Source organism: Diceros bicornis, chromosome X (genome assembly GCF_020826845.1).
Source record: "Diceros bicornis minor isolate mBicDic1 chromosome X, mDicBic1.mat.cur, whole genome shotgun sequence".
NCBI lineage: Eukaryota > Metazoa > Chordata > Mammalia > Perissodactyla > Rhinocerotidae > Diceros > Diceros bicornis.
Window position 1 is genome coordinate 120660618 of NC_080781.1, and position 13084 is coordinate 120673701.

Below are 13084 nucleotides of genomic sequence, written 5' to 3' on the forward strand. Positions count from 1 at the left end.
TTTAGAAACCTGACAGAATACAGTATTACCAAGTTACATTTTGCTTTCTTAAAGAACAAAAGCGATTATCCTTTCATTCCTGTGCCGTTTGTTGGAGAAAACCAATTTGAAGTGAGAGAAAACATTTTAGTGGAAAAATTAATGCATCCCATTGTTATAAAACCATTGATGCCCATCTTGAAAAGAATAAAATCAATGACACTGGTTTCATATTTTACACTGAAGATGCAGGATAGAAATGAATAACTGGAGGGTACAAACTTCTAATAATTTATCTTAGAATATGCCTCAGAATTTCTGAAGCACAACAGAAACCAGTAAGCAGGGCCGGCCCGGTGGCGCAAGCGGTTGAGTGCGCGCGCTCCGCTGCGGCGGCCCGGGGTTCGCTGGTTCGGATCCCGGGTGCGCACCGACGCACTGCTTGGTAAGCCATGCTGTGGCTGCGTCCCATATACAGTGGAGGAAGATAGGCACAGATGTTAGCCCAGGGCCGTCTTCCTCAGCAAAAAAAGAGGAGGATTGGCGGATGTTAGCTCAGGGCTGATCTCCTCACAAAAAAAAAAAAAAAAAAAAAAAGAAACCAGTAAGCATTACCTCAAAATTTTTAGTTTTCTTTTACCAAAATATGTGTGTTTTTCTTGTGTCAGTGACTTCAATATTATAGGAATAATACATCTAATACAATGAATGTATTATCTATAGAATTCAAAATACTGAAGGTATATTTGGAAATAAATTTATTCTATGTGTGAAATATAACATTAGACCAAGTCACAAATTTAAATTTTATATTAGAATTACTAAATATTAGGATTAATATACTAGAACATGAATAGCTTTTAAGTGAATTCCTAATGTGTGAATATGGATTCATAAAAAAAGACATAACCAAGAAATTTACACATTTTATTAAAGAACAAAAAAAACAACACAGAAATAGCCTACTAAAATGAGCTGCATAATGCACACTTTTAGACACAAACAAGCAGTACAGCACTATAACTTGGAAAAAAAACAAAAGAAATCAAAGCATCTGCCCTGTAGATAGCAGCTGAGGGAATGAGCTATTGCATTTTGAAGGCAAAATATTATGGGCACAGTTTATATTTACAAAATATTGTGATCATTATTTAAATCTATAATTGTTGCACGGGGTTAATAATTTTCTTATTTATAGGTATTTTTAAATTGACATTTTTCTCCCCAAATATGTGCTTCCATTTTCTACATTATACTGGATTGTTTTTATATGCATAAAGTTAGCCCTTACAAAAAGAGTATATTTAGGAACATGTTTTTTGTAATCTTAATTTAAATTATTGTGACCTGGGGGCATGACAACAAATGGCTCATTTTCTAATAATTAAAGCAGCAACAACAGTAATAAAAGGAAATCTATTTTGAAAAGGGCAACCTCAGAATCCAATGATATGATGGTCATATCATTCTCTCAACTGCTAGACACAAAAGACATAGCAACAAAATAATTTGTTTTCCATCATTAACAAATAGCATCTGTATACAGAAATAAAGCTTTGGAACCATGCAGTTCTATGACAGATAAATCTTTAGGTTGTGTGTTTTGAGAGAAAAGAGCACTGCTTAAAGTAGGGTTACTTTTAGGTCTTGTTACAGAGGTATTTTATTAATTTAAATAATATGATGTAGAAGATGACTAGTGAGGTTTCTTGCAATATCTACAAAGAGCTGTGACTTATTTCATAGTGATACATTATTCCCTTTAGGTATACTATAACTCAGGATGGGTTCTATTTAAGGATAAAATTTCTCTGGAATAATCCTGCTTTGGAGTATTGATGGGTGGTTCTCTTCCAGGCGAGGACAAGTGAAGGGGCTGGAAACTGTTTGAATTAGTCAAACTAAGCCTTTCCTGGGCTTAATAATAGAGGTCTTTTTTTGGCCTCAAGTTATTCACATTCTGTTATACTTCATTCTCTAATTTTACTTATTCAAACACAGCACTGTGTTTAAGCTCCGAAGAGGGTGACCCAGTGGTTGTCAGCATGCACAACATGCCATCAATTAATTGGATATCTTTTGTGATGCTTCCAGCTTCATTCTTAGTATTTTATAGATGATTCTTCCTGACTTAAAAACTTACTATATTTCTATTGACCTTATGAAAATATATTCTTGTGGCTTATAGATTTACAAGAAATGTCAACGCAAGAACATGGGTTAAGTTGGGAAAATATGTTGGTGATAAGGTTGAGGTTGGAGTTCCTAACTACAGAATGAACGAATGCTTACATTTTATATTAATGGAAATGCTGGTCAGATGGTCAGGCTGTTAGTTGTACGGCTGACTCTGATTATGGGCTGAAGGGGGAATAAAAGAAATTTCTAACCAACTGGCCCTGAGCTATTGGACAACTGTAAGGCTTGGATTGCTTTCTGGCTTTGGCTTATTTTCCCGTCTCTGTAGGTGAGAACTATCAAAATGGGTAGCAATACTAATACCAACTCCCCCAGTCCCAGACTAGGCTCCTCCAGGGCAAGGGCATCACAGCCCCAGATGTGAAAGACTCCAAGTACCTGTGGTAATCTAGCCTTAAACCTTTCTAACCTTGACCTTTTCTAGGCCTCATTGCCTGGAGGCAACAAAAAGTTAAATGGTGATCTGTTAGGTGATGTGGGAGCTGAAATTGGCAGAGATGGTCTGATTGAAACATTATTTTCCAGCTCTGATGGGTGTAAGATTTTGGCTGTTTCTCTTCTGTTTAGTTAAAACAGCGGGACGCTGAAGTGGCACAGTGAAGCACTTTCTAATCTGGTAAAGGTGAGTCAGAAAACTGCTTCCACTGAACAGGTATAAGGTAAATAAAGCCATTTCTAAACTTGTGCCAGGACCATTTTTTCCTTTGTTGAAGGGAATGAAATGCCCTGTGCTGGCACTGCTTAACCGTTAAATTACATCCTTCAATGGTTGCCAATTTGGTTTTGGGTTCTGGATCTTAAAGGGGAAATAGTGGTGCAGGTTAACAATTTGATTGTCACTTAAATACATATTAATTGATGTAACTGATATACGTGAATTGATAATTTTCTGTGAAAGAGGAAATCTAACTTGATCATAATGGGAAGATCCATCTTGTAATTTACAGAGTATTTCACTGCTTGCAACCAGTGGAAAAACAAAACATCAGCCAGAAACCTGCCTGGTGTGTGTGTGTGTGTGTGTGTGTGTGTGTGTGTGTGTTTACAGCAAAGATTAATTTAAAAAGCAAATAATTTTTGCTAGTGGTCTTGCTAAAAGATGAAGTATTTTTTACTCTTGTTCAGTGTTGTTAACTGAAGTTGACCTGTTACCTACTACCAGTCTTGTCCCAGTACCAGTCTCTACCAGTCTTGGGCCTTTTGGTGAGCTGTAGCAAACAAGAGAGCCGCCACAACAGCAAAGCAACATCATGCTTTAGTTAAGTCTATAGCAAAAAAAAACCCCTCCTTCTCAAAGCCTTAGAAATAATTCTCTCTTACTAGCTTTTCCACTATTATCACAGACTTCTTATATTTAAAAAAAAAGCTCCAAGGATTGCTTTCACAGACTATGTACATAAGTGCAAAAAAGGTGTGTCTCACACGTTCGCACCCTAACTGAGACAATCAGTTAACTGCAGCATATGTCTCTTAAACACTGTTAAAGGGTCATTCCACAGTACCTTTATGTATGCGGTTTTACAAATATGAATTAATTTTAATCTACATGTTTGTCATTCTTTAATTCTCATTTGGATATATTTGTATAAGTATGTAATTCCAGAAGAGAGAATTTTTGTAGCTACAGCTATGCCACTTGAATAGATTAATTTTGAATAAAGTTATGAATAAAAGGTCAGGTAATGTATTATAAATACAACCATTGTGTTTTAAAGTCTAGATACTGTGGAATAACCCTAGCCACACAACAAATTCTATAACCTATAAAGCCTGATTCTAGTATCCACGTGTTGTAAACTTTTTGATCAAAAAGTCACACAAAGACACAAATTCAGCTTTCACATGGGAATTTGGGATAAAAAACAATCAACCACAGCTGTTTTCTGAGCTTTGAGCTGTATCTTCTACATGCTCATACTGTCAAAAACCATGTATAGTTTACAAGTAAAATTTTCACAAAAAATGTGTCTAAAGGTAGCCATGTTGTAGTTTTGTTGCTCAAGCAACGACTAAATATAATTAGTTAAAATTATTATTTGTATATAAAGTTAAGTTTGTTCTTAAACTGTGAACTGTAAAGAATAGTTACGGACTATAATCTATAACTTGTCATGCTTCAGTGTCAGTTTAGAACATATGTAGGTGAATTGAATACATGTAGTAAAATCTTAAACTTTCTCTAACTCTCCTTCAAAATTAAGTTCATTAGTTACTTAGAGACATAAAAAAGTAATAAAACAAAAACCTTAACTAACAAGAAAAATGAAAACATGGCCCCAATTAGTGAGTTGGTGCTCCAAACTTATATTTGTAATTATATTTACAGTTTGATTAGGCTATCAACTAAATTTGCAAAAAAGTTGTTATATTCTTTTACACACTGTTTATTCTATTGCCTTTGACAGGCACTAGTAAAATTAAAAATTAGGCCACTATCTTCCTAAATCTATTCAACAGAATTGGGAAATCATATTTCCCTCAATCATATTTCTCTATTTCTATTTCAATGTGTGTGAAATGTAGAAGAGATAAAAAGAAAGAGGATTCCAGTTTCTAACAATTGTGTGCATCACAGCCTACTCTACAGACTAAAACACCTTGGGAACCTTGTGGCTGCATTTACCTAAGAGCATCCTCATCTACACTCTCCAAAGGAAGGGGGAAAGAACCAAATAACATTCCAAGTAGCACGTGGGCCTTCCCTACATATTTAATAAAATTTAATGCCAATGTTGTCCTTATTCAGACATCACTATGCTTACTGGTCATGCCATTAAAAACAGTTTCAAGTTGTACAGATTAGTTTTATCCAGTTCCTACTGATGGCAGGGAGGAGGTACTTGCTTTTCCCAAATTGCAGAGTGGGTGAGCTGAGGCTGCCCATTCGTGAACACAGCCTAGTGGCGTAGGACAACACTTATGGCAAGATCAAAGTGCTTTAGCATGTTCAAAACCGGATGGAGAAGATTGATGGAGTGGGGAGAAGATGGCTTTTCACATCATGATTAACTACAAATTAAAGACTCTAATCTAGACAAGCGAAATGAAATGCAACAGCTGGTTGTGGAATCATGCTCCAATTGCAAAAGTAAATACTGTATTTAAATAGCAATTTTATGAATCCATTTAATTTTAATTTAATCTTAATCCCTCTTTAAAATATACTTATGTTATGGTCACATAGTGCTTTTTTTAAAAAAAAATTGACATTACTAAAATCCTCTTAAAAGATAACTTTTAGATTATATTCTCTGTATACATGACCTGATTTATCCAAGTTTCAGCACTCTTGCGTATTTTTGCAAAAGGCTGAGAGATATGAACAAAAACAATAATTGTGGATAAATAAAAATAGAGGCCCTTGTAAATTACAAAGCTTATAAAATGTTAACTAGAATCACAGGTGATTAGAATTTTATATATACAATTCATCCAGTAAATTTTCGTTTAGAGTCACTGATTAGTTTTGTGACTTGTCTTTTTCACTGGAAATTTATAGTCGAATGACTTACTTTTCTTCTTTTCTTTTCTTGAATAAAGACAACTTGAATAAGTCATTGCACAACTAGTTTAAAGAGTGCTATCTTAAAATTGCATTTATGTCAAAATTCTTTTGCATCTGATCAAAACTTTAGTGCTTTAAGTTTTCTTTCTTTAAATTCATTTACAAAGTAACTTTTAAAATGCCAACAATATAAAAAATTGTGGCACCAAAAATACAACTGCTCTGAATATCCCTCACTAAACCTCTTACTAAAAAATGTCATTATTAATGTCTTCCAGAGCTTAAAGCAACATGAAAACCGCTGTACTCTGGGTTTATTGTCTATGTACATCTTCGTCAGAGGTTTAAAAAGTTAAATGAGACAGTTCGTTGCATCAAAATGTCAAACTACACAAAAAAGTTCATTTTGCACTTAAAACGTCTCTATCTCTTTTAAGGAATACATCCAGACTAGCTCAGGTGCTTCCTTCCTGGATTTGTGTGATCAGATCTGCCCTTCTGGAGAGGCAGTGCCACAGCTTTATACAAAACTCGGTTCCATACACAAGTAATTTCACAAAGGCATGCTCTACTTTCTTCTTTAACAATGTTAAGATTTTGGGAAACAGAAATTAAGTAGTTCAAAGAATCAATAGGTAAAAGTCAGGACATTTCTTGTTTTCTAACTCCAAGCAATACTGTTAAGAGATGACAATGGCACTATACAAGCAAGAGCATTTAGAAATCACTGATGATCATAATTTGGATTGATATTAAGATCAACAGGATATCAACTACCAAAGAGCTAATTTTGCTCTTTTGTATTCTGAGCCAAATTGATCTGCTTTAGGATAGAGTCTCAAATGTTTTGAAGCACAAACAACATGAAACGGAGGAACAAGTGAGAGCCAGGAGATATTTTGGGGTCTGACTGCCACCAACTAGCTAGGTAGCCTTCGGCAAGTCACATGCCCTGGGCCTCAGTTTCATCAACTGTGAAAAGGTTTTGCCAACTCCATTGTTCTGTGATTCAAACACTACTGCCGGCTTACAATATCCTAAATCAGATTTTCTCTTTGCTTGACATTTTCATTAAGGAAAAAAAACCTGTTGTACACATCAAATGTGATGATTTTATATTTTCCAGCGAGAAAATATATATTTAGTAGAAATATTAAATCTATCTAAATTGGTGCAAAATATCATATGGTTCCACCACTGTATAATAATAGTAATTTTAATAACTGAGTAGAGTGGAGGAGGTATGCCACATACAATATGAATTAATTACTATTTTACTTGGTTATAAAATTATTTTATAAGTATTAGCAATGTGGATTCAGCTCAGCTCTATGGAGTGTAGCCACTCTCTTATCAAAAGGGTGCTAAAAACCTATTATAATATTCAACTACATATAAAACAAACAAATCCAAACAAACAAAGGCTTGTTTATGATGCGAGAGACTCTGTTGTTAATAGAGTTGGGAGAGGTCAAGGCAACACTTGACATCTATCACAGGTGCTTGCTCCTTCACTGATGTGTTGAACAAAACGAAACTCAGATGAACTGAAGCGAAAGACAACTGTGCACATCCTTCCTAAAACTTTTAAATAAATCAAAGAACAATTTGAAACATTTCCCTGCCCCCCTCCCCCCTCTGCCATTTCTCCAAACCTATACTCAGGCTCCAACTGTGATCAATAGAAAAGATTGTCCATTTGGAGAGGAAAGGCCTTACTTAGAACCAATTCTCTTTCACCCTCACTGACTTTTGCTAGATTGCATCTTACTTATTATTCAAGAGTAGTCTAAGGAGCATGAGCCATTTGCATTCGGAAAACGGCACTTGTGTAAAAGGTTACATTGTAATGGTTTTTACACACTTTCCTCCAATATGTAAAAACTATCTTCATGTCCCTCTCCCTGTTTAATTCATAACCTGTAATTAGCATACCTTTAAGCCTCTAAGTACCAATTTCTCAGCTGAAGATGACAAATGGCTCAGTTTTAGACACTCAACCTAGGAGACAGGATCCTTGAGCCACAAAAAAATGTAATGGGCACTTTACATAATTTTTAGTATAAATGCTGAGAAATTCATTTAAAGGTAAGTTCTAGGTTTTCAAGCTATTTAGGGAGTGAAATTAGGGGTTAAAGTTTTAACAAGTGTCCTGTTTTTTGCAAGTAATTATTTCTCTCTCACAAAAAATCTAGTAATGTGATCACATTATGCAAGGTCAGATCTGCAGGTACAAATTAAACACATGCATGTGTATGAACAGGTTTTGTGCACATGCAAAAGTGAGGCCTTTTAAATGTCTCCCCCAAGAAACCTACAGAAATATTCTAAAGAAACAGGGAGCATATTAACATTAACCTAACCTGTTATGTTTTTTAAGCACATATATTTCTGTTTCCCATTAATAACATTTTAGTTGAAATCAGCCACCACACATATACAGCAAAACACTATCGTATGTAAAAACCTAACAGAACACAACACACCACAATACAATACAGTATAATAATGAGGAAAATGGTACTGGATAAATCTGTTACATTCTAAATTAACCCAATAGACTATTGTGTAAACAAAACAGTAAGGTAACACTTCAAAACAGACGAACATTTATCCACCAAGAATGCACAGTAAGCCAACAGTTCACTGTGGAAATTCACTCAGCATAATGGTTATTGGGAAATTACAAAGAATAATGTAACAAATTGAAAATTTTAGGGTCATATTCTACGTAATAATTCAAATAAGATAGGCAGTAGTTATTAGTTTTCTATTTGTGTTTTAACATCTGCATTGATTGCATAATGCTTCATTTTTTATTTGAATTTGTTGGTTGGTATGTTTGTTTTGTTTAGTATATTAACTGCACCACGCTTATTGTGTTGGTAGAAGAAGACATACGAGAATATATATAGAAAGGCCATATGGAGGTTCTCACGGAGAGATTCTGATACTCCATAACTCTGTTGTTCAGAATTTCAACTGAAATGGAAAAAACAAACAAAGAGTGAGAAACACTGAAGCGTTATTGAAGTAGGAGTCAGGATACTTGGTTCTTGTTCCAGTTCTGTGTGTGAACTATGCCAAGATATTCCTCTCTCTGAGTTTCATATTCTACACCTGGGAAAATGGGGCTGTTGGAAATGGTCACTAAAGAGTCATACACCATGATAGTCTATGGTTCTCATTGAGTGCTAACGTAGAGAATCGCCTTAAGTTAACAGAGATGCACTCAATTGTTTAAAGCATTGTCTACACACTGCCAAAACCTTTTGATGAACATCCACCCATCCATCCGCTTCCTTCGACAAGCAGATATTGAGAGAACATGTTTGATACCAAACATTTTGAAATATGCAAACATTAAATAAACTTTTTATCTGAATGTTTTGGAGCCATGCAGAAATAGCCTAAGTGTGAAATCTAGGTACATAGTATTTTACAAAATTACGTTTTTGAACTTTGGAGAAATTTTTAACATCTGTTACATATTGATGTGATTACAGCGTGCCAAATACCTCTCAATTTTCTAATGGAATCAAGCAAAAAGGAATCACTGTTACCAAACACGTTCTGCTAGAAAGTTAATTATATTTGACAACTTTTGTTTACCTTGATATGTAGCAGCCCATGGAGAATCAGGCAGGTCTGCAAAGCCTGTATTCTCAGGTTTGCTGCTATACCCAAGTTGCCACTATCCCAAATGATACCCCTGAAAACGATTACAATTTACAGCTCCTTTGTTATTCCATGTACTCAAATGTCTTATTAAAACATTCCTTATGTTTGAAGGGATCTATTTATCTAAGGTACAGTTAGCTATAGGCTCTGACCAGAACAGTTAGTGTTCTGGGCCTGTGTGTCCTCAGCAGGAAAGAAATGCTAGCCAGGTTCTGAGGAACTAGGCCAACAGGAGCATGGAACTGTTGCCTCCTTCAACCAAATGAAACACTCCAGTTGTGAGAACTTCAAACTTTCAATGACTAATGTATGCAATTCAGAATTGGTACACTTGTTTAATAAGTCCCTCTAATTAATTAAGATACCTAGGAGTCTTAAGTGACTTCAGAAGTCACACGTTCCAAGTGAATGATTGCTCCAATTAAATGTGTGCTATTACAGGCTAAACCAGGCAAAAAGGAGATCAAGGATAAAGGGGGAAAATCCAACAATGACAAAAATTACCAAAAAAAGCCATGATTTGAATGAAAATAATGATTAAAGTACTCAAGTATGTCACTCAAAATTCAAAACAGCTGAGCAATTCTGATAGCCTTAAATGGGAAGCAACACAGAGGCTGACTATAAAAGCACTATTTTCTATAATGTCACAGGAGAAGCATATTGTTTACTGTCTTTAAGAAAACCATCTCAGGCAAATTCTGACAAAATTACATTGCTTTAACTTCAATGAAAAAAAAATGAAGCTAGAAAAATGTTGAAGAATTAAAATTCAAAAGTGATCTATGCTTTTGGCTAACAAATCATACCCCTTCAATAACAGGAAAACATTTCAGAGTTTGTAAGTTCATTGGGAAAATACAGTACCAGCGGTCATTTTCATATAAAAAAATTTCACATTTGCTATCCACATCTCATTTTGGAAAATTTAGAATGCTTAAATCAATTTCTAAGTTGTAAGCAATGTCTATTAATGAAACTATTTGCCAAAGCCTTTAGCAAATTCAAGTGTGTAAATAAAATATATAGCCTATAAATATTATTTACATTAATACTTAAAGAAACTTACTGTTCTACTGGTAACTTCTACATCTGTGAAACAAACATGCTGCTATTCAGTTCATCTATTGATAATGGGGGTATCTATAGTAGTAAAAAAGATTTTAGATTAAAACAGTTTCTTGAGAGAATTCTGTTTATTTTGTTCACTGCTTGGACATGGTAGTTAATAACTATAATCAATTTCACAGAAAAATTTAGACATATTAACCATATCCACTAATAGTTAATTTTGCAAAGCACAGATTAGAATGTGGTTTGTTCTCCCAATGAATTAATGCTCTGTGTGCTATATGGTTATCATACTTGTAAATGAAACAGCAGTGGAACTTGCAGTTTTTAAGCATGATTACCACTTTAACAAGGCAAAAAGGCCATAACATTACACAATAATTATTGTATGTATCTCCTTACAATTTCAAGACTCCCCCACAATTTATAACTTGCCATGTGACTCTGCCTGTAAATACCTAAAGCAAGTAAAAATTAAAAGAACACAAGCACAGCTAATGTCAGTATGAGAAGGAATTTCTGATGTAATCACTGGATAATGATATCTGTGCCTTGGAAAGAAATATGTTATCTTGCTTTCTTTCCAGTATATCTGAAGGTAAAGATGATGATTGTACTAAGTGAAAGTTCAAATGCAATAATCAAAAATGGTAGTAAAATAAAATAAATTCTCCTCTCGACTAATGACGAAGCATTTAAGAAATACTTAGTATATACATTTGAGGATTGGTGTGGTAGCAACAATCGTATATATAGCATACCAAGAGTGACATCTGTTAACCGATTAAAAATGAGAAAACTGCTGATTCATCTCAGGGTAAGTAGCAAAGCAGATACATCCCTGTAGAACATACACAAAAATAAAAATTCTAAATGTAACAACTGCTTAAGAAACACATAAGAATGTGGACCAATGTCTCTCACCAATCCAAAAAGCATATACTGTGCCTTACCAACACACTGTAGTTATCTAGGTCTAAACAGGTGAAATAAATGGCCAAACCTGATTGCCTGTAGCTGTTGCAGCGAAGGGAACGCTGGTGGCAGGTGTTGTTGCTGCAGACACAGTGGTAGGTGTAGCACCGTGCATCATGGGCACTTTCAGTAGGAAACCAGGGAAGCAACACACAGGAGGGTGGAGTAGTTACGCAACCATGACATAAACGATGAAATGGGGCGTGGTAGGCATCACAGCAACAAGCCATGTGACATCATCATGATGGATACACCAGGGTGCAACATGCAATCACAGTCAGTGCAAAGCAACACAGCATGGAAGGGGGAAAAATTTAAAAAGAGAAAAGGTGAAAGCCAATTATAGTTACCATTAAGGAAAACGGGATCATTCTCAACATTTAGTTAGTTTTTGAGTAGAATCACATTGTAGTTGACTTAAAAGGCCAAATTTTCAGAAGGGGTCATAGTGGGTATATATGACAAAATCTGATTTTTACCAAGGCTATCTATATGAATAGCTAGTTCAGCACACAAGTAACTGGGTTGCACATTCAAAATGGGAGTAAGGAACTATGAAATGTGGTTTGGATTCACTAACATATATATGAGTGCTGTCACTAGATTGCGGATGCAAAGGGACAGTTTTATATATACTTACCTGATCTGCATGCAAAAAAAATGGTAGTTTTACTGGTTGCTATACGGTAGGGGAGCAGATAGGAAGAACACAGTGGACTATGCATGCAGGTTTTTAAGTACACCTCTGGCAAACCCCTTGGAAACTTAGGCTGTTTATCAAACACATGGGGTACTTCATAGTAAATATCCAACAACAACTTGTCTGCAAATATTACAGCTACCATGGCTAACAGCTGCAACATCCCTTGCAGGATGTTCTCTCTTTGCCTTTTCTAGTTTCAATCTCATTTTGAAAGGCTTTTAGATGTTTTTCTCATTTCTAGCTCGTTTTGGAAAGCAAACCAAGGAATTAATGTGTGAATGGCAAGCATGCATATATAATAATTTATTTCTACATTGACTGAATTCAGATTTTCTGAAAGTCTACAGAGAAACTGAATGGCCTGGAGAGAGAAAAATCAACATATGCAAGGTCACAGAAACCATAAATGTACCCCAAATGGTGACTGACAGAAACTCTGTAGTTATCCCCTACGCCTATCTCTAGTTATCCATTACTTGTAGCCATGCCTTATTGTATTACATGCCAATTCTAAAAACACTCTTATTTTCCTTTTGGGAGCGCAGCAACTATACAGGAAGCAGCACCGCTGAAGCATACACTTTGCATTCCTACACAGAGATCTTAGGTGAAAAGACAGGGGCGTAGTCACAAAATGTGAAGACAGAGACACATTTCACAAACTTGCAGGTCTGTTCTGCCAATCATATGCATATAATGCTTTTGTTAGTATCAATGGAAATGTTTTTAATTCCTCTAGGGGACAGCCAATCCCTCAATAACAGAGGCCTCATCTCCCTTGTCAGGGTTCACACCCTGCTATGTTAGTGAGTGCTACTATGTGATTGTCATTTTGATCTTCTGTTTTATCTCAATAAACCGTCAGTCCCTTTTGGGCTCTGCATCTACTCTGGTCAACCAATGGGATAGAAGTCAAGCTGTTGCAAACTCTCAAAAAGGAGGAAAGGATGGATTGATATGAGATGGTGAGG

General features: G+C 35.4%; 1 protein-coding gene across 5 annotated transcripts in view; it reads right to left on the minus strand.

Annotated features, from left to right (window-relative positions):
• Positions 1–892: 892 nt before the first annotated feature.
• Positions 893–13084, minus strand: part of MBNL3 (muscleblind like splicing regulator 3) — a 117905-nt gene continuing 105713 nt past the window's right edge. For 4 of the 5 annotated variants that reach the window (XM_058536728.1, XM_058536727.1, XM_058536731.1 and 1 more), the window contains 3 exons: positions 11439–11533; positions 10434–10507; positions 893–8665 (listed from right to left, as the gene is read on the minus strand). In XM_058536728.1, coding sequence (XP_058392711.1) covers positions 10451–10507; positions 11439–11533 — 152 coding nt within the window. In that variant the 3' untranslated portion in view covers positions 893–8665; positions 10434–10450. The remainder of the gene's footprint in view (positions 8666–10433; positions 10508–11438; positions 11534–13084) is intronic. The other variant, XM_058536729.1, reaches the window with a different exon arrangement.